Source organism: Engystomops pustulosus, chromosome 3 (assembly GCF_040894005.1).
Source record: "Engystomops pustulosus chromosome 3, aEngPut4.maternal, whole genome shotgun sequence".
Lineage (NCBI taxonomy): Eukaryota > Metazoa > Chordata > Amphibia > Anura > Leptodactylidae > Engystomops > Engystomops pustulosus.
Genome location: NC_092413.1, coordinates 39,331,241 through 39,353,904, shown reverse-complemented (window position 1 = coordinate 39,353,904; position 22,664 = coordinate 39,331,241). Strand labels below are relative to the sequence as shown.

The window sequence follows — 22,664 nt, the reverse complement described above, 5'->3', positions numbered from 1 at the left end:
CAGTTTATACTGCTCTACAATGAATTAGTATTGTAAAGCAGTGTATTGGATGGAGTAAAAAAAAAAAGGTAAAGACACTGAAGTTTAAACAGAATAAATACATAAAAATATAAGCTCCTAAAATGTCACATAAAATGTCTCATAAAAACACTTAATGAAGTATAAAAAACACATACACAACCCCCCCCCCCCCCCACATATTTGGTATTGCCACGTCCGTAACAATCTGTATAATAAAGCAATTGTTACTGGACCTGCAGTCCGGAGGAAAAACGTTCCAAACAAAGATAATTTTTAATTAATATCCTTTAAAAAAAAATGCTCTAAAAAGTGATTAAAAAATGTTATGCACTCCTAAATAAGGCGTACCGTTCTGTAAAAATGAGCCATTTTCTTAATCGTGGTGACCCATAGAATAAAAATAATATACTATTTTTATGGTATGGTTAACGGCCAAAAAAAAAACAGAAAAAAAAATCTTCCTAAAAATTGATGATTTTCATTTCCACCACCAACAAAGAGTTAATAAAATCTCGCCAATTAGCTATAGATGTCCCAAAATTATGTACCAGAAAAGTGCATCTCGTTTTTGCCAAATTTCTTGCCAAAAGACAAAAGATTTCATCCAAATTTTTAAACTAATTTGAAGTACAATGTGACACGAGAAAACAATCTCAAAATCCCCTGGATATCTTATAGCGTTCCAAAGCTATAACCACTTATAGAGACACAGGGCAGATTTGAAAAATGGGGCCGCATCCTTAAGGCCAAAATAGGCTGACTCCCGAAGGGGTTAAAGGAAATCTACCATTTGTCTTCATGCATTGTGAGCCAAACATACCTTGAGAATGCTGTAGCGACACTGACACAGAAACATATCTTGTTTAATCCCTGATCTGCATGGTTTTGCTCAAAAACAATTATAAAATCCAGGAAATTCAGGACCTTTGGAAAGCTGGGTTGAATGTCGGCTGCCGTTCATAAACACAATACATGGATCTTCCAGAACTGTCCAGACAGGACTAATCAACCTGAGCTGGATGACTCATGATTGATTACTTCAATCAGTGATTGATGACTTCTGCCTGTTATGGACAACAAAGTGATTACATCATTCTCTGGAGCAGTGCATAATTAGGGTAAGAGGAGAAGTGCTGGGGCAGCCACAGGAGCAAAACCACTCAATTCAGTTATCAAACAGGATATGTTTCTGCATCGTTGCAGCTACAGCACTCTCATGTTATGTTTAGTTCACAATGCATGAAAACAAATGGTAGATTTCCTTTAACTCCTTAAGCCACCGTTTCTGTATGTACCATCATGATGTTCCCCGTCATGTGAATCGCACAGAAGCAATGACTGTGGGATCCATGCAGAGTGAAAATTAACTTGGTAAGATAAAGAGTTCTAAAGTTATAACTGCATATCGTGACACAGGCAGCTTTGAGTCCTAAGGGTGAAAATGAGCTAAGTCATCAAGGGGTTAAACGTTTTATGAGACAGTTACCCTGATCAGTGCTGACCTGGCGAGCACTTCCAGCTGCAGTGTTATACCCATGGAGGTTTTCCGCATTATCCTGTCCTCTCTTACATTTGTCTTTCCATAAAAAACATCTTTCTTGGGGAACTGAAATATTCTAGAAATTAAATACTTTGAACAAACTACTTCTCTTGCTGTGGCTGATAGGGTCACCCCTTTGGCCTTCATCTGGACAAAGTGCTGCCACTTTGAAATAGCACATTTTTGCAAAGTCAGTGAAAAGTGGAAAGGTAGGCTGCCATTGGGCAGTCTTGATATATATAGTAAGATACCAACAGATTTTGATTCTGCATTCTCCCGGTTGTTTATACATTTGGAGATTTGTGATGGGATATTGAATGCCATTTGCCCTTGCCTAGTTTGGATATTCATGTTGAATTTGTAGGATTTGTTATCTTCATTAGTGAAGATAATGTTTGAGTTTACCTCTAACAATATTTTATAAAATGAAGATACCATATATACTGGAGTATAAGCGGAGACCCCTAATTTTAACATAAAAAATGGGAAAACCTATTGACTCGAGTTTAAGCCTAGGATGGAAAATGCATTGGTCAAAGCTTTCCTCCAGTATATAGCCTGCCTGTCCCCCATTATATAGCAGCAACACATGCCCCCTAGTATATATCCTGCCAGCCAGCCCCTGGGTCCCAGTATATAGCCAGCAGCCCCCTGGCCCTAGTATATAGCTAGGAACACATGCCCCCTAGTACAGTGATGGCGAACCTTTTAGAGACCGAGTGCCCAAACTACAACCAAAATCCACTTATTTTCCCGTGAAGTGCCAACATGGAATTTTAAGCAGTAACGTTTCGTTTCTTGTTCTTACACATCTTTCAATCGTATCGGCCCCCGTGAGGACACCAATACAGCTGAAAGAAGGAGGGCAAATTCAGACTCTCATTGTAGCCTCTCTCCAGGGTCTCTCTGTAGAGAAATAATGAAGGGTCCAGCAGGGGGACCTCAAAAAGATTTTGCAGCCCTCTCCACACCTTCTCACTGTTCCCGCAGTTCCAAACAGCGAATGAAGTGTTGCTTAAAAATAGTGCTGAGTGCAGCATCTCTTAAGTTGCCTGGGACTGCAGAAAGATTTAGTGGATCCGTTCCTGTCTGGTGAACTCTGTCCTGGGGTGATAACCTGAGTGCCCACAGAAATGGCTCTGAGTGCCACCTCTGGCACACGTGCCATAGGTTCGCCACCACTGCCCTAGTATATAGCCTGCCAGGCCCCAGGCCCTAGTATATAGCTAGGAGCACATGCCCCCTAGTATATAGCCTGCCTGCCAGCCAGCCCCTGTGCCCCAGTATATAGCCAGGAGCCCCCTGGCCCTAGTATATAGCTATGAGCACATGCCCCCTAGTATATAGCCTGCCAGACAGATCCTGGGTCCCAGTATATAGCCAGCAGCCCCCTGGCCCTAGTATATAGCTATGAGCACATGCCCCCTAGTATATAGCCTGCCAGACAGATCCTGGGTCCCAGTATATAGCCAGCAGCCCCCTGGCCCTAGTATATAGCTAGGAGCACATGCCCCCTAGTATATAGCCTGCCAGCCCCCAGTATATAGCTAGGAGCACATGCCCCCTAATATATAGCCTGCCAGCCAGCCCCTAGGCCCCAGTATATAGCCAGCAGCCCCCTGGCCCTAGTATATAGCTAGGAGCACATGCCCCCTAGTACAGTGATGGCCAACCTATGACACGCGTGTCAGTGCTGACACGCACAGCCATTTTCAGTGACACGCGGCCGCCGGAGAGTTAAGTTTCATCCTCGGCTCCTACACGGCCAGGTGAAGTAGTCGGGAGGTTGAGAGATTGTCCAGCACATTGTAATAAATAGATGATGTGGAAAATCCCCATATACTGCCCTACTGTAGTATACTGTAGTATCGCAGTACATGGTAGGATCAATCAGACAACCTAGGGTTAAAGTACCATAGAAGTTAAATAATTATACATATTTGTTATCTAAACTATAAATATCACAAAATTATGTTTTTTTTTGTCAAGGTGACACACCAAGGTGACACACCATGCTCGGTTTTTTGGCGAATTTTGACACACCAAGCTCATAAGGTTGCCCATCACTGCCCTAGTATATAGCCTGCCAGCCAGCCCCTGGGCCCCAGTATATAGCCAGCAGCCCCCTGGCCCTAGTATATAGCCTGCCAGCTCCCTGGCCCTAGTATAAAGCCTGCCAGCATCCTGCCCCAGGTATGCTCAACCAATAGTAAAAAAAAACAAACACTGTACTCGCCGGCCCCCGGAAGTGTTTTCTCATAGACTCGAGTATGAGCCAAGTTAGGGTTTTTCAGCACATTTTTTGTGCTGAAAAAACTTGGCTTATACTCGGGTCTATACGGTAAACCCTTCATAGTCTCTAATAGAAATTTTAACCATAATTGGGTTAGATCCCATAGTTGGGGGGGAGGAGTTGACTTTAGTTAGAGCCAATGTCTGGTAATACTGTGGCAGGTCTGGGCCTGTTATCTGATGGTCGGTTATAATTTGGGATAGTGGTTTATCACTGATTTTCCTTTATGTCACCTAAATTGCTTTATCTATTGAGAATCCAAGAAGGGATTTTAAAGTTGTTAAAACCAATTTTATAGACACGTGATGCGGATATCTTTTATATGTATTTGTAGGAGTTGTTTCTGTGTTAGTTTCAGCCAAGACCTTCATAGCTGAAACGGAGAGGTGAATTTGTTGTTAAAAATAGATATGCTGTGTTTTTCAAGAGGATCTGCGGTTCCTGTTATAAATATATGTATAAATACAATATATGAAATGATACAGGTTCCCTTTAAGCCATATCCACCTCAAGATCTGTTCTACACCAAGGGGGGATGTATTGATGATAATGTTGGGTTACATCCCCACTGAATGTCCCTGTAAAAATCTCCAGACTCCAGGGATGGTCATATAAACCAAGCTAATTCCTTTTATATACGCTGCGCCATGTTTTAACAGAGGGCCTTCTTTTAGTGAGTATTTCCAGTCCTGGAAGTATCAGGCGCATTCCTTATGGCTCCATCCTCTATATTCACCATAAAACGCAGGACTTTAGGATTAATGTTGCTAACGCTGCTGTAAATAGGACTGTACACAGCTTCCTTCTGTGGGGCTGCTGCTGCCGCATTGAACCAGTCACCAGATTTTACCACATTAAACTACTAGCCCTCACACATTAGGAAATGTTCTTTTTAAAATTCCCTCCTTTATAAGAAATCTCATATGAAAACGAGCAGAGAAGAGTCATATTTGCTCAAATATTTAAATCAAGTTTAAAGGTTGCAGGTGGAGTGTCACCTGACCCTTTTTATTTGGTTCTGTAGTATCTAGATATGATGTCTTGTAACATTATTATTGCTTTGGTGTAATATCAAAGATGAGAATCTCAGCTTTTAGATGGCATCAGTCTGATGTTTCTGTTATCCACAGGACTGCAAATACAGGCAATTAATAAGTCGGCTGAGCCCTCTCCATACCAGATGGGCGTTTGCTGTATATTGCAGCAAACACCCACCAGTAACACCCGTGGTCGGTGCTGGCACCGAATGCAGACGTTAACCCTATAAATGCCTCTGGCAAAGCTGCCAGAGGCATTTAAATCCCGGCAGTGCGTGGGCGCCTCCATGTTGGATTTGATTGCCACCCCCTGTGAAGTCTTCAGCGGGGACAGCGATCGGTTACCATGACAGGCCCAGGTCATGCACAGACCCAAGGCTTTCTGATTTTAGCTCATTCATTACAATGTGCGATTTGCACTTTGTAATATTTGATGTGTAAAATCCCCACATACTGCCATATTGCAGTATAGCAGTATATGGTAGGATTAATCGGACAACCTAGCGGTTTTAATTTGTGTAAATGTATGAAAACATAAAACCTCTAAAAATTTGGTATCCCCGTGATTGCACCCACCCAAAAAATAAAGCTGACATGTCATTTGGGATATTTGGCAAAAGCTGTAAAATCCAAGCCCACTGCATTTGGAAATTTCCCCCCACTTCCCAGTACAAGGCATGGAATATTAAATGCCATCACTATGAAGTGCAAGTTGTTACACAAAAAACAAGCCCTCACACAGCTCTTTACATGGATTTTTGAAGGTTGGGAGTGAAAAATGAAGAAGCAAAAATGAAAAAGGGTCTGGTCGTTAAGGGGTTAAAGACATGTAAATGAACACGCTACAGATAAAAAAATAGGTGGGAACTGGCTCTTTAACTTTCTGTATATCTGGGTCTGTAGATCAGAGAAATGCAGGCCAATGTGAAACATGAGATTCTTATCTTTAATATGACCCCAGCATGTTTCTAGTTATGATAGTCAAAGGTAGGGGCGTATGAATTGACACACTCCTACAGCCTCTAAACTTGACTCATCTCAGGCAAATGTGACTCTACACAGCTCATTTGTACAACATGAGGGTTTTTTTTGTTAATGGGTTAACCTGTTGAGATTTCACATAAAGAGTGAATTCTAGAAAGAACATTTCGTATCCTACCTGAGGAGGTTAGAAGTTTATTGAGCTAAAATCTCCTTTGGCACATTAAACCCCTTTAAGCCTCCATAAGAAGACCCTGCCACAATGGCAGATAGGAGGGGTCTCTTTATATACCTAGACGTCTACTTAGCATGGCAAATAAGAGGCCAATGTAACTCTTCAACCCCACTGTCATTTCTAAGGCAGCACCAAAAAAATCTGTACCCACGTTACACCAATATTAATATTAAAAAAAAACACTACTCAATTTTTTTTTTACAAAAATAAATATAAAAATCTGACAGATTATTTTTGAACATACTCTTACAGTTCTACTTTCATGCTCTTGATGTTTAACAAAAAGTCCCAGGATGCAAATGGGGAGCAGAGATGTCCATGTTTTGCCATTCTGGGGGGTCATTTATTTGAAAACAAATTTCATTATTAGGAATAGTAGTGACTCTAGAATGGCGATATTTCACGGTGAACGGTAACAGTAGACATTCAACAGGTACGTCGTCATCTTCTCTGCCCTCGGACCGTTTATATGCAAAAATGTATATATTAGGCCAAGTCTATTCTCCCGTAGTGCACACACATATATTATATATGTGTATATTTAACCCCTTCACACATGACAGATGTCTCATCTACCAATCATGTCATTCTCCCAGTTAGAATCCGGGATCCCATGATATTTTCTGAGGGACCGTCTTTTCTTCAAAGCAAATAATTTCATCTCCCACTTTAATCTCTACATCTTGATCAAGGCTCAGGCCGCACTCCACTCCGGTTTTTACTGTTGGCACATCGTTTTTGTGGTGCTTAAGAGAAGTTAATGATCCTGCGGAGGAACGCAACATATTTCAGGGCAGGTGATCATTGACAATATGAAGTCATAAGAAGCAGAGGCTGAATATCTCACCTTCCCATAGAACAGCATTGTTACGGACTAATTTAAACTTCATTTTCTTATCTAGAAATCCCTTCTGCACCCTGCAGCCGGCCACTTGTACCGTCTTCCTTCCTACTGAGACATCAAACAAAGCCAGAACGGAGGCTTCACCTGGAAGGGCACAAAATGTATTACGTTACCAACTGGTGGCATCACTGACCCTTATATTCACAATATGTTTCCATAGATAGTCATATCCGTTGTTCCCGTTGTTGCAAGTATATGTCGGGAAGATTCCTGGCATATTCTCACAATAGAGGTCTAGGACGTATATCACTGTATATTCATACCCTCCCACCCTGAAAGCAGAGAGGAGGGAACATTAGCAGCAACCACTGTTCGGGAGACAGCCAGAACATCAGCAGCAGCAAGTTATTGGCTGCTACCGATATTCCGGGTGTCTCCAGAGTGACGTAACTGTCCTTATATGTACTTTGTGATACAAGAGTGTAGATTCAGAGGAGGAAGGGGATAGATGCAATAAAGGTGCGTTCCGGCCCCAAAGGGCTCCAATGGCCTCAGCTGAGCGTATTAGACACTGAGCAGAAGAAAGAAAAATGGAAAGCTTGCTGAAAACTGAGGCAAAAGGATTCATCTGTCTGCCAGTATGTGTTTGTATATGTTCAGTGTATACACTAAACTTATCCAATAAAAATAAGAATGTATCCTTACATTACCAGAGGCTATTCATATCAATATAGATGGAACACCGCCACATGCCCGACCAGACCTTGACGATTAAGAGGCTCTTTATTCTGGCACATAATTCTGGCCTTCCTTGCACCACAATTGAAATCTACAACAGTCAGGGACTGGCATGGGAGGGTAACTGTAGTATACCCCCTTCCCCCTTTGTTAAATCACAGTTTTCAAAGTTTTCCCAAAGCTATGGCTTTCATTTTGGTGCCTCGTCCGCTATAAGAAAGGAAAGGAGCTGGAAAATTTGTGAAGCTCTGATAATGGGAATATGGGCAAATGTTTTACGCTTTATGTTCTCTTTTCCTAGTCTATGCCAGCGATGGATACTGGAAAGATATCCTAAGCAGTCTTCCACATACCTTTCACAGTCTCTTCAGTAAGTTCTGGTAATCTGCTGTTCAGTTCTTCCTTCAGATCATCAAAGAGGTGGTAGATGACCTTGTGCAGTTTGATTGGGATGTCGCTCTTGGCAGCAATTTGCTGAATGGATTTGTTAGCATTAACATTGAATCCATATATGGAAGCTACAAGCAAAGAAGAAATAATCAGAAGAAATCTCTGAAAACAATACAAAGTCCATGGAACAATTAGCTTCCATTTACTTTACTACCAATTCATTTTTAGTCCCCGGCATCCAGGCTCACATAAGCCAAGAATAAAAGTTCTTACCATTAAAGGTTTCTGCAAGAGCAATGTCACTCTCACTGATGTCTCCAACTCCAAAATGGACCAAATCCAGTTCACATTCATGATCTGCATCATACGTGTCCACTACACCAAGAATGGCTTCAACTGATCCATCAACGTCACCTAAACAAAAACACAATTAAGGAAGGTCCTCCTAAACAAAGGTTGTAGAGTACATGGATAAATAAAAACTAGTGAGCATAAGGACATACATAACCTATTGGAAAACCCTTTCGACTGTATATTAATTAGAAGTAACAATACTTATGGCCAGTATATAACTTGCATAGCCTTCATCTGCTGCTAGGATGTCGCCAATAGCCAGCAGATGAAGATTCTGCTCCTTACCTCGTTTCCGTTCAGAGGGCATTATAGAAATGTACTTAACCATCTTGATGTGACCATCTCACCCCAAGTGCTTTAGACTATTATCTCGAATAGCCTCAGTTTTCTTTCCTCTACATATGGTTATGGAAAACTAAAAATTCATGTGTGTATTCTTACTACACTAGAACAAACTACATTAGAATACCAAGATGGATTCAGTAGAGATCATAGAGTAAATGTTAATAGAAGGCAGTAACCCAATCACAAGCCCCTTGTCGTCCAAGATGTCATCCAAGGAACGGGAGGTGTAGAGCGCCAGGGAAATAGACAGTGGGGGAGATGTATAAATCTGTCTGTCTACACCAGAAAACTAGAATAAGGGCTCATTACTGTGGCCGTAATTTGGCAGCAGCAAATGCACTTGGTCACGGTGCGGTTAGCCTTTTCTCCAGCGGCAGACCCGTTCCTCCTCTAGCCTGCGCTACAGCGGTATATAACCGCTTATACCTTTATTTTTTTCCTTTTCCTCCTGCAATCCGTGTATGAAGAAGATGCAATGTTGATCGAAACGTTACACACTTTTCTTCTAACTTGCGAAAAAACGGAGTGCCGAATTTAACTACAATTGGTCTTTATGGGATGGTACCCTATTCGATGCACCTGAGCTATTGTGGGAGTGCCGTGTATTCCTCATCTATGTCTCATCTATGTGATGGAGCTAGTCGCCCGTCTGCCTATGGAGGAAGGAAAGGAGCGCTCGTCCCTCCTCTTCCAGGCCCTATGCTCGCCAGGGATCGGGTCGGGCAAGCACACAGCCATCTGAACGCACCCTAATTTTCACCTAAAATACTGTGTGTCACATTTACACCGTTTCCCGACTTCTGAGGGGGGTGTCCTCAGTAAAAGGGGGGCGTGGTTGTGCAAAAATTAACAAAGGCTCCAGAAAATTCAATATTGTGGTGCAGCAAACTAGACCAACTAATAGGAGGTGCAAAGTACAACTGCGCCAGGTAATTCTATACTGCACCAGGTAATCGTCCAGCACCAGACACAGGGATTATTCTACTGGAGCAGCAGAGAACAGTCTAATTCTACTCTGCACTGGTCCTAAGACCAACACATAAACACATCTCCCCAGTGTTGCGAGCAGTGAGAGATTTGTGTGTGAAAATTTTACTTCTCCATCCTGTGGGTTCCAATTGTGGATTCGGCACAAAAACCTATATACACAATACGGATCTTGAAAGCGAAAGAGACCCTGCTGAACACAGGATAAAGCGAGCGCTGACCTTTTATGATAATGGGGACCATTGGTTTATCCTCGGTCGTCTTTTCTGCTGGTCTCTTGCCCATGAGATTTTTCTTAGCCTTATAAAGTACAGCACTTTTCTGTTTCCAGGTCATGCCGATAAAAGAGTCCAGATGCTTTCTGTGAGCGTCTCGGTGTTCCTTCTGTTTGGCTTCAATCACTTCCATGTCCTTTTTGATTTTTTCTTGTTCCTCTACGTACATTCTCCATTGTACGACTTCTTTGGCCCGTTGCTTGAAATCCACAAAAGGCAAAGTTATCAAGTATTACAAGACTTTTATATAGTATAAACTAAATGACTACATTAAAGTCACATGAATACAACATCGACTAAATGCAGGCAAACATGACGGATCCTCAACAATCTGTTTTCACAGTTCTATTCTCTCCAATGGTTAAATTGGGTTTGGAGGTTTAATCTGCACAAACACATGTGTGCATGAAACCTAAGCTGTCAAATATACCTTCAGCAATCCCTATCAACTCTCCTATACACATACAAGAATGCACATGTGATCTTAAAGGAAACCTACCACCACGGATCTACCTGTAAAGGTAGATTGGGTGGTAGGTGCATCTATTGGACGTGAGCCCTTTTAAGGGCTAATCCTCACGTCCCTGCAATCTTTTTATAACTTTTACTTCCCTAATATGTAGATTTTCTAAAGAGGCTACTGGGGCGTGGAGTAACTGGAGCCAAGGCTACACTGTATGGCTACTCCACGCCCCAGTAGCCTCTTTGATCCTCCTACCAGATATCTTCAGAGCTACTGCGGATGCACAGACGGCAGCTCCTCATAGCTGCACACTGAAGATATCTGGAAGGCGGTTTAAAGAGGCTACCGGGGAGTGGAGTAGCCATACAGTGTAGCCTCAGCTCCGGCTACTCCACAGCCCAGTAGCCTCTTTAGAAAATCTACATATTAGGGAAATAAAAGTTATAAAAAGATTGCGGGGATGTGAGGATTATCCCTTAAAAGGGTTATCCTCATGTCCAATAGATGCACCTACCACCTTTATAGGTAGATCCGTGGTGGTAGGTTTCCTTTCTTTCTACGATCTCCCTGGATACGCATCCGTGAAAAAAATAGGACAGGTTTCAGTGGGAAAAAAAAGCCAAATGTGAAAACACCCAATGAAAACAATGGCTAAGTAAGGCTTTAGTGAATTAAGAATGAGAAAAATGCCAACGTGAAAGATAAATCCTGCATTCGGCAGGTTCTGTTCCCCATTCCATTATCTAACAGCAAAAAAATAAATAAATATTGCCACGTTCATCTGCTATGTATCCCTTCAGGCTTTGGCCGCTCATCAATTATTCACATCCCCATAATCAAAGTTTATTTTCTGTCCCTCACGTTGACTTCACCCAGCTGTCTGCAAGTCTCGCGCATGCGCAGTAACACCTTCCTTGCGCAGGCGGAAGGAGACCAGCAGGGTTTCCTTGCGAAGCAACGAAACTTGCAAGCAGCGGAGTAACAAAAATTAATTTTGATAACGGGGGCGTGAATAATTGATGAGTGGCCGGAGCCAGAAGGCTCATAACCGTATTTTTAAAAGGTCGATTTCTCCGAAGGCCGGACATTCAGGCATCAATGACCCTCGGTCCCGAAGGGGTTAAGTAAAATACTCTGGCTCGCTGTATTTGAATTTTGTATTTGAAAGAAAACTTCTAAAATGATGCTTACAGATTTTAATTCAGAGAAAAAGATTTTTACCTCAGATTCTACTTCCAAGATTTCGTCTCCAGCAGACGGCAGCTCTTTCCAGCCAACTATTTCCACAGGCATGCTCGGCAGCACTTCACTCAACATGGCGTTGTTTTCGTCCAGCATTAACCGGACTTTAGCCCAGGCTTTTCCAGCCACCAGTACTGCTCCTTTTTTAAGGGTTCCCCTCTGTATAATTGCTGTGGTCACTGGACTGGGGGCCGAAAAAAGAAGTGGAGAGTAATAAAGAGAGTTCAATTAAAGGGGTATTTCACTCATAAGCATTAATGTACCTTTCCACCAAACGGTGAGATGATTGGCTAGATCAGATCTAAATTTACACCTTGGTTCAGTTAATGAACTTGGCGTGTGCCTAAACTACTTCCATACAAAACACACAAGCTCCATGTACATCCATCCATTATTTACACAGCTATCTGCTAGGGGCATCAATCTGCCAATCTGGTAATACACCCTGGTCGGGCATCTGAAACCAAACCCGACACAGAACATCAGGTCCACACATCTCGATTCCTCCTCTCTTCTAACAGTGTCGTCCCATGCCTCTCACAAATCTCCTTCATGCCTGATGGAGAGGGTAGTGGGCCAGGCAACAGATGCAGCGCTCCGGGTGCTGAGGGCAAGACATTGGTGCACGGACTGTCTCATTAATATATGGATTAAAATTTTATAGAAATGGCAATTTGGACAGCAATAAAATACGTATTTTTACAATCACTGTACTTTTTTTCAACAAGATGCTGCCAACAGATAATAAATTGGAAAACGGTGGACATACTTCATACTTTAAGGGGAAATTTACCATCAAAATGAGGCATGATAACACAGGGGCACTTATTCATAGATCCAGTCACTACTTGTGGAAATCTTCTTATATTTGTCATCCTTGGCCTCCTTCTGTCTAAAATAAACTTTTAAATGATGCCACTGAGCCAGAAACAGGGGGTGTTTCCAGAACCCCTCCATACTGTAGCTTTACATGTTAATCCACTGCGCAGGAGCACTTCCACCTCCCACTGTGATCTGTAAAAACTTCTTCTGCTGCAGGGAGATTACATCAGTTAGAACGAGGGAAGTAAAAGCTAAGAGTCAGTTACCTGTTACCAGGTAACATGCTCATTAGCATTAATATAAAAAAGGATTTAAGAAAAAAAGCAGACAATGATAAAAAATGTAAGATTGCTACAGTAATCTATGAGTAAGTGCACCTCATTTATCATGCTGGATTTACAGGTTTTAAAGGAAATCTACCAATAAAATACTCAACACACACCAAAATTCCACAAGTGTGCGGGACCCAGTGCATACATACATCAACAGCCCAAAACTAAAAGCTAGAACATACAGTGAGAGTCAGAAGTGAAGCTATATATACCCTTTCCCTTTGTCCGTGCGACACTCAATGACCGTTCCTTCCACTAAGCCCGTAGGATCAGCCTTCAACTCCAACATCTCCGATAGCGTGATTACAGCCTCCGCTAGAGCTTGCAAGTTTTCTCCCTGTAATAGAGGATGTATAGATTAGAAAAGAGCTTGGGGCCACCATTACGATCTCCCACCACATGGGTGCAAACATGAGATGATCCATATAGAAAACATGGGTTATGACACAACCGGACTCAAGGACAACCTCACAGTATAACTACTTAGGAATTCCCTATTAGTTTAGTCCATATATCAGTTCTGTACAGAGAACACTCATTTCAGTCCCTTCTCTGACTGGGGCTTAATTTACAAATTAAAAGGGGTTTCGTAGGTTCATCACATTGATAAACTTATCTATAGTTTAGATTATCAATATCAGAATGAGGGGAGTCTTACACTTGGAACCCCCAGCAATCAGCTGATCTAATAATTTTTGCAGGAGCAGCTCATACACAGAGAACAAAGCTGGACTTTCGGCTTATTCCTTATTCGGCCTGACCAAATCCGCTGGAGGTTTTGAGTGGAGGTCTGAAACAGATCTGATATTGTTCAATATCATGAACCTATAACCTATGGGCAGATTTTGGAGTGTAGGTGTAAACCAAAAAGTCAGTGAAAGAGAATGTTCCCCTTTGTAAGATCCAAACCCAAGACTTAAAGGGAACCTATAAAGGTAGATCGGGTGGTAGGTGGACTGTTTTGAAAAGTTTTATTATCCCTATAGTCAAATTTCCTTATGCGGCTACTGGGGCGTGGAGTAGCCTCATCTGAGGTTACACGGGGCGGCTACTCCACGCCCCGGTAGCCTCTTTTCTCCTCATACCGAAAATCTTCGGTGCACAGCTACAAGGAGCTGCGCGCCCTCGTCTGACGAATCTGCTGTCTGCGCAGAACAGCAGGCCCGCTCCTGCGCGGTCACTGCTCCGAAGCCGGAGCTGCACAGACACAGGCCTGCTGTTCTGCGCATGCCAAAGATTTTGTATGCGCCTCATGTAACCTCAGATGCGGCTACTCCACACCCCAGTAGCCGCATAAGGAAATTTTAATGGGGATAATAAAACTTTTCAAAACAGTCCGGGGACGTAAGGATTAGCCCTTAAAAGGGCTATCCTCACATCCTGTTGATCCACCTACCACTTGATCTACCTTTATAGGTTAATTCGTGGTGGTAGGTTCCCTTTAAGTCTTGCTGCTGAGGTGCATAAAGCAAACAATACTAGTTTTGGTGACTTCAATGGAAGCCTCGATTTCAATTATTATAATGGATGTTACTACTGCCTGCATCTTATATACTATATAACGGTCATAATGATGTCCTGTAAATACCTTTAATGCAGAAATGTTAATTGCTTGGACATCTCCCCCAAATTCTTCACATACTATATTATGGGATAGGAGCTCCATCTTTACTCTTTGGGGATCGGCCTCAGATTTGTCACATTTGTTTATAGCCAGAATGACTGGGACTGTGTAGAAGTTAAAAGAAAGAAAAATGTATAAAATAAAGTAATTACACAACATTTCTACAAAGAATGAATAAGATCTTCAAACTGATTAGTAAAAATTACCCTCCCAAGTGTAGAGGTGGTAAACCATATTACAAATTGCGATACTTAAAAACCTCTTAACATTGTGCGCCTGACAGGCTGAGGCCTATACATACAAGGTGGGTGTCTGCTGTATTATACACCCAGTGCTAAAGCACGCAACCGCCACATTTCAAAAAAGTCAAAATCAAGCCTGATAAACATGTGACACTTATAGATCCAGGCACTGTATCTGTAGTAATCTTCTTATATTTGTTATCCATGGCCTTCTTCCTTCTAATATCAACTTTTATGCTACTGAGCCAGAATGGCTGTAGGGAGCATTACCAGAGTCCATCTATGCTGTGTCTTCACAGGCTTTTTACACGGTCTCCCCATCCTCCCTTGGCCTGTCACAATCTCACACAGCGAGAAGGGAGCAAGTGCTCCTTCATAATCTAACAACCTGTGAAGCTGCACCACGGAGGGCTATGGTAACACCACCACAGCCCTCCTTGCTATGAGTAAGTGTCCCTGGTTTATCGAGCATGATATAGGCCTCAGCCTGTTAGGCGCACAATGTTAAGAGGTTTTTAAATATCCCAAACAGGCTGAGGCCTATAAATACAAGGTGGTTGTCTGCTGTAATATACACAGACTGCTAAAATATGCAACCACAACATTTAAAAGGAAATTAAAATTAAGCCTGATGAACCAGGGGCATAGATCCAGGCATTGTGACTGTGGTAATGTTATATTTGTTCTCCATTGTTTTCTTTCTTCTAAAATCTACTTTTTATGCCAACGAGCAAGAAGGGCTTTGGTGGTGTTACCAAAGCCCCACCGTGGTGCGGCTTCACAGGCTGTTACATTATGAAGGAGCACTTGCGCCCTTTCACTGTGTGAGATTGCCCTAGTCAGAAGTGTGCCAAGGGAGCAGAGGGGGATAGGGAGACAGTACAGTACAGATGGGCTCCGGTAAAGCTCCCTACAGCCATTCTGGCTCATTAGCATAAAAGTTGATTTTAGAAGGAAGGAGGCCATGGATAACAAATATAAGAAGATCACGGTCACAGAGCCTGGATCTATGAGTAAGTGTAAGTGAGTAAGGCTTGATTTTGATGGTAGGTTTCCTTTAAATGGCTGGATGAGATGGCTGTCCAATTCCTGCAAGCTAAAGCATCTTACCTCTAGCGTTCTTGGCGTGCTGGATGGACTCCACGGTTTGCTTCATTACACCATCGTCTGCTGCCACCACCAGCACAACAATGTCAGTCACATGGGCCCCTCTCTCCCGCATGGCTGAGAAGGCTGCGTGTCCAGGAGTGTCAAGAAAAGTGATCTTGTCCCCTGAAGCTAAACAAACTAGAAGCAAACATATATAATTACTTACAAGGAAATCACTGATCATTAGAAGCTCTGACCGAAGATATATTTACCACCAGAAACTTAAAAACATTCTGTAGTAAACCCAGAGGTTCCCCCTATTCACATGATAAGGAATACATTTATGATCACTGGACGTCCGACAGCCGGAATCCACAAATAAGGGAAGTGCCCCAGGATGCCCCATGTGTATAGAGTGGTGGTGCACTTCTAGTATAGCCATCTCCAGCAGTCCTATAGAAGTTAAGAACACCAGTAACCCATTTACATGTTGAACTTTTGGAAACCAATTTTTGTGAATGCCATTGATTGGACCCCCATAATCTATCCCCAGCCTGTGAATACACATCACCAGTGGAAACCTTTAGAGGGGGGGGGGGGGGGGGGGGTCACCACTAATACAAAATGTACCATAACAAGGTCATCCTTATCATACTTACGCTGGTAAAGTTTCTCGCTAGTCCCCGGAACTAGTGGGTCATGTGACCCTCTGGCAGCAGAACTTCCTGTGACATCCCTTGTCCTGCTGCCTTACATCGGATGGACGGGCTGTGCAGACATCTGTAATCACGTCCCCTCTACTATAACCAGTCCCATGTCAGTGGTTAGAGGGGCAATGTCATGGACATCCACATACCACTCCCACCAAAAATATGGTAGTGGTTACATGTAGGGGGTGTGCACACAGTAATGACTGCACGGCCTCCTCCATTCACTGGAAGCCAGCAGGACACGGGACATCACACAAAGTCAGTCCCAGCAACTACACAGGAACTTTACCAGGGCAAGTATGATATTGATTACCCTATTAGGGACTAACACTTACTAGTAAACTTTTCAATTAGTTTCCAACCCCACTAACTGCATTGTAATAGTCCATACTGCTGCTCCTTCATACACATACTATACATATATATACTCTGATATGAGGTTTATGTCACATGTTTGCACAGTTCAATTAGAAACCGGGGAATCAACTAGAATAAAGTATTACTGAGCCCGATCCTTACCACTGAACGCGCCTATGTGCTGGGTGATACCTCCTGCCTCCATAGCTACGATCTGGGATTTCCTCAATTGGTCGAGCAATGTTGTTTTTCCATGATCAACGTGTCCCATTATAGTAACTACAGGGTGTCTGGGCACCAATAGAGAAGGGTCTGCAGGGGCCCTAGAAATAGAACAAAAGGTTTAAACTAAACAATAATTATTCTCTTAGATTCAATTATTATTCCATTCTTAGCCAAATATATAGAGAGAAAGACTGATGACTGCTTCTATGCAGGGGCTACCATAGTAACCGCTATTGGGCCCACAGTGTCAGGGAGCCCCGGCATTCGACCTGACAGCCTAAAGAATAGAGGATTTGCACCGTTATAAAGCATAATGGGGCAGATTTATCAAGCAGTCTGAAAGTCAGAATATTTCCAGTTGCCCATGGCAACCAATCACAGCTCAGCTTTCATTTCACCAGTGCTCATGAATATTTTAAAGGGGAGCTGTGATTGGTTGCTATGGGCAATTGGAAATATTCTGACTTTCAGACACTTGATAAATCTGCCCCAATATATATATAACAGTGCACATCTTACACACAGCATGAATCCACAGATAAGAAACGTTGGGGAAGAAAGAGAGCAGAACAACAACACACACAGCGGCCTCCCTACAATGGCCTCACACCCAGCGCCCCCCCTGCAATGGCCTCACACCCAGCGCCCCCCCCCCCCCCCTGCAATGGCCTCACACCCAGCGCCGCCCCCCCCCCTGTAATGGCCTCACACCCAGCGCCCCCCCCCCCTGTAATGGCCTCACACCCAGCGCCCCCCCCCCCCCTGTAATGGCCTCACACCCAGCGCCCCCCCCCCCCTGTAATGGCCTCACACCCAGCGCCCCCCCCCCCCTGTAATGGCCTCACACCCAGCGCCCCCCCCCCCCTGTAATGGCCTCACACCCAGCGCCCCCCCCCCCCTGTAATGGCCTCACACCCAGCGCCCCCCCCCCCCTGTACAGGCGGTCCCCTACTTAAGGACACCCGACTTACAGACAACCCATAGTTACAGACGGACCCCTCTGCCCACTGTGACCTCTGGTGAAGCTCTCTGGATGCTTTACTATAGTCCCAGACTGCAATAATCAACTGTAATGTGTCTGTAATGAAGCTTTATTGAGAATTCTTGGTCCAATTACACCAAAAATTTTGAAACTCCAATTGTCACTGGGGCAAAAGAAAAAAAATTGTCTAGAACTTCCATTATAAAATATACAGTTTCGACTTACATACAAATTCAACTTAAGAACAAACCTCCAGACCCTATCTTGTATGTAACCCGGGGACTACCTGTAATGGCCTCACACCCAGCGCCCCCCCCCCTGTAATGGCCTCACACCCAGCGCCCCCCCCCCCCCTGTAATGGCCTCACACCCAGCTCCCTCCACCCTGTAATGGCCTCACACCCAGTGCCCCCCCCCCTGTAATGGCCTCACACCCAGCGCCCCCCTGTATTGGGCTCACACGCAGCACCCCCCCCCCCCTGTATTGGCCTCACACGCAGAACCCCCTTCCCCTGTAATGGCCTCACACGCAGCACTCCCCCCCTGTAATGGTCTCACACGCAGCACCCCCTTTTAATCTGTCCACAGAGCCCCCCAGTAATGTCCTCCAAGCATCCCCCAGTAATGTGCACACAGTTACCCCCTATGTTCTCCCCCTCACCTCACTGGTGCTGTTTTGTGCACGGGCATCCCCTAAAGGTAATGTGACACATGACATCATCACATGTCCTGCAGCCTCCAGGAAGTAATATTTTATGAAGGCTACAGGACCTGCAGGGGAATCAGTGTGCTTAGTGCACACTTTCTCATCACGATCTGTGTCCTCAGGATGATGATGAGGACAGTGGGGAGGAATGCCTGGCCAGGGAGACATATGTCCTGGTGACCTGGGGAGATCAGGGGCACGGGCCCCAGATCTTTTGACCTAGCGACGCCCCTGATATCAGTGCATAAATATGTGCACACATGTGTGTATGGGACCCAGTCTCTCCTAGTTACGCCCCTGTCTATGGAATAGGTTAGAGCTCTACAAGTAACTACATATACATCAATGAAAAGACTCATTAGATGAATTACCTTTTCACAGCATCTTTATTTTCGATGACTTTTTCTATCTTAGTCTCTGCATACACGCTCTTCATACCAGACTTCTTAATGACGGTCTTAAGCATCTCTGGAGTTAATGCTGATGAGGGCTTTAAATTGTCCACATCAAAGTCCGAGAGAATGAGAATCTCATAGACATCATCTGAAAAGAAATCACCAATGAATACATTTACTGGGTCCATGATACTTCTCTCTCTCATACATCACTAACAGAAAAAGTAATGTTTTATTTCACAGCATCCAGTTTTGTAATTTGCGGTACAAAGTCCACCTTTTAAAACATAATGGTGCCAATAAATTGGGGGGTCCTCTTGACACAGTGCAGGTGGTAGCAGAGAGGAGGACACTGGGTAAGTTGAAGTCTATTCTGGAGAATAGCTCCCATCCCTTGCATGAGACTGTGGTGGCATTGGGGTGCACATTCAGTGACCGACTGCTTCACCCCAAGTGTGAGAGGGAACGTTATCGTAAGTCATTCCTCCCCGCTGCCATCGGGCTGTTCAACAAACAAGGCCCAAACAGAAGTAACCTGCGCCCCCCACCTAACCAGTCCCTGCAGGTCCCATCCACAGACTAAACATCAAACTGCCAATCATTGCTTGTCTCTTTTTTGTCTTTTTATCCCCCTTTTCTTTTTGTTCATTTATCCCTAATATTATTGTTGTCATAGTTTGTGCTTCACTCTCTGTACCCTCTCTGCTGCTGTAACGCTGTAAATTTCCCCACTGTGGGACTAATAAAGGATTATCTTATCTTATCGCCCCCAAAAAACATTTCTGATGCGTTCCGAATTGTATGCAGTTCCTATTCTATGACTAAGCTGCATATAGTTAGATACTTGCCAGTAATTTTTTAAGTTGCGCCATTATGTTTTTAAGTTGATTTCAATAAAAGGTGGACGTTTTACAGAGAATTACAAGCCTGGATGCTAGAAACCTTCCTTTTTCCCTCTCTTGGACAATAAACAGGCCCCCTTGCATCGGCATCTGCATAAGAGGAGCTTATCCCCCCTCCCATTTTAATGTATTATTTAGCCTTCCATGGCATGAGCAGACAATTCGGGTCCTGTGGACACTTTAAAATAGGATTCTTCAGTAGGTTGGACCATGTAAGGCTGCATATATTATTAAGTATTGTCCCACGGTAAGCCTTTAGGGCATAAAAACAAAGTTTCAGCACAGAGCTTGGAAAGAATGGGATATAAAAATCGGCTATTCCTGAGCAATGGTGGAAATGTTTTTATTTCCATAAGCTCAGAATGACCCATAGACAAAAAGTTTGTTCTATTGTTCATCTCCTTCATGATGGCCTTTTTTTTTTTTTTTTTTTAAACTGAGGGAAAGAAGAAAAGGAGATACTCACCAATCTCCCTTTCCATGGCTCTGGCCAGTTCACGGAGAGTCATGTTGTGCCACACTTCTACCAGCTTCTTCTGCTCTTTAATCTTGATTGGCTTTAATTTCTCTTTCTTCTGTACTTTCTCCTATAAAGTAGTAAAAACACAAAGTAAGTGATCCCAAAAATGTATCAGGATAAAAGAAAAAAAAAAATGAAAAAGAATATGACCTTCTTGGCTGAGAGGAAGCGGTCATGCTGCGTGGTCATTTTCATCAAGGAGCTGGATAGATGGCGCTGGTGAATGGCGGCCGAGGGGAACAGCACAGGTCTCCATTGCCTGGCGGACAGGTTCCTGAGGCACAGAATATTCAGCTGTCGGCAGACATTGTGGATGTGGACAAGCTGTTCTATTCGTTGTATGATGTTTCTGTTCATTTTCCTGTAGGAGACATGAAAAACCGGACTGAAACCACCTCACATGGTCACCTATTCCTCATTGGGACCTTTCTCTAGAAATCAGCAAGTAGCCATAGCAGTGGCTCTAGCAGACCTGGCCCTGTCACCTTTATATGTTCAAACATCTATTTTAATAGTTGTCATGCAAATGTATAAATTCTTTTTGGCCAGGTTAGCTCAACAATGATCGAACCTCGCCTTAGGGGCTGTCCAGGACTACAAAAATTTTGACATGTGTCTTGGTTTGTATTCAGAGGCTGGCTGTGATAAGACGTTAAAACCTGTGGCCTCAAACTGAAACAGGTAGGGGAAAGCAAATTTCACATTTATTTTGTGAATTTCACAGCCGTGCAAAACCCAAAAATGTCAGAAAGTCTGACAAAAGTGCTTCCACAGACACTTAGTAAATAAGCCCCATTGTTGTAGCCTGAAAACCAGATCACAGAGTGACTAGGGTAGCCCCTTCAGGCTCATTAACATAAATTTTAAAAGTTGATTTTAGAAGGAAGGAGACCATGGATAACAAATAAAAGGAAACTTTCAGTGTCTGGAGTTATGAGTAAGCGGTTTATCATGCATCAGTTTGATAGATTTTCTTGAAATTGCCAAGGCCTTCATATACCCAACTAATACGGCCCTGTGTTTTTTTTTAAAGATTTCCAAAATGTGCCCCATTGAATAAAAAAAAAGAAAGAAAAACACATTAAAAAAACACACCTATACGTTCAAAGTTTATTCCAGTAGAAATAAAAACAAATTGATAAAAGCCTGAAAAAAATGTCTGATTCTTTGGGGCCCAAACACTGATAAAGGGTAAAACTGTCAGAACACTGTCCCTGCAATGAACAGTGACTCAGATGGACTACAAGACTCAGCATGGCCTGCACTAAGCTGCAGTGACTGATCCCGCTATTAGCTATAATGGGGACCCCACCTGCATCACTACCTGCACACCCGGCATATGACAAGCGTTACCTCTGTGCGGCTTATAGAGAGCACGCCGACCTCTGCAGCACGTCACGTGACACGCGCCCTCCTTTACGTCACGCCGGGAAAGTGCAAACACTAGAGGTAGAATATCCCCTATGTCCGTGTCTCTGAAAACACTATGAACGCGTCACCAGTGCAGCGGTATATAACGTCTGAGAGTACCTAAGGAAGTTGTAATAATATTAGCCCATTCTGGAGAAGAAGGGTTTTTTTTTGCATTTTTCTTTTTTATATTTTTAGTTTTGAGCTTCGGCAAAATGGCGTCGATAAGGAAATGGTAAGATTCCTTCCATCTTTGTTTTGGGCAGATATAATACTTAATACTTAACAACGTTGTGAAGTGAAAGACCAGACCAGTGTATAGTGTTATATGCAATGTTAATGTGCTCAGAATTATAGACCTCAGAAGTGCCTGAGGTAAAACTGTTCAATAAACCAATAAGAGCTCAGCTTTAATTTTAAGCAACAGCTGTGGGAAAATGAAAGCCCAGTTCTGTTTTGTTGCATGGAGCAACTAGAATAGTTTTACACTGACCATCAGTGAGTTATAGGAGCTAAACAGCAATAAAACAGTACAATTGTAAAGTAATGGGTTAAAAATTATCTTTATTGTGGAAACCTTGATAGGGGATTGAGATTTGGGGA

The 22,664-nt window shown here is 43.2% G+C and overlaps 1 protein-coding gene across 2 annotated transcripts; it reads right to left on the bottom strand.

Annotated features, from left to right (window-relative positions):
* Positions 1 to 4,795: 4,795 nt before the first annotated feature.
* Positions 4,796 to 22,140, bottom strand: MTIF2 (mitochondrial translational initiation factor 2). Of its 2 annotated transcripts, none has more exons than XM_072140529.1 (14): positions 21,964 to 22,107; positions 20,802 to 21,012; positions 20,598 to 20,718; positions 19,206 to 19,377; positions 17,084 to 17,244; positions 15,876 to 16,052; positions 14,488 to 14,627; positions 13,112 to 13,236; positions 11,725 to 11,929; positions 9,987 to 10,239; positions 8,353 to 8,493; positions 8,043 to 8,207; positions 6,955 to 7,095; positions 4,796 to 6,873 (listed from the first exon to the last, which is right to left on the bottom strand). In XM_072140529.1, exons 2-14 carry the CDS (start codon positions 21,006 to 21,008, stop codon positions 6,704 to 6,706), a joined length of 2,178 nt encoding a protein of 725 aa, XP_071996630.1. In that variant the 5' UTR covers positions 21,009 to 21,012; positions 21,964 to 22,107; the 3' UTR covers positions 4,796 to 6,703. The 2 variants fall into 2 exon arrangements, with proteins under 2 accessions (XP_071996630.1, XP_071996629.1); XM_072140528.1 differs by having other exon boundaries at positions 4,797 to 6,873; positions 22,005 to 22,140.
* Positions 22,141 to 22,664: the final 524 nt, after the last annotated feature.

What these genes read in the sequence shown, in the direction of transcription:
- MTIF2 (XM_072140528.1), bottom strand. Translation starts at nt 21,008, where the DNA reads ATGAACAGAAACATCATACAACGAATAGAACAGCTTGTCCACATCCAC. An exon ending in TCTTGGAAGTAGAATCTGAG is followed by an intron (nt 10,240 to 11,724) that starts GTAAAAATCTTT and finishes GTGGATTTCAAG; the next exon opens with CAACGGGCCAAAGAAGTCGT. An exon ending in GGTCCCCATTATCATAAAAG is followed by an intron (nt 8,494 to 9,986) that starts GTCAGCGCTCGC and finishes GTTTTTGTTTAG; the next exon opens with GTGACGTTGATGGATCAGTT.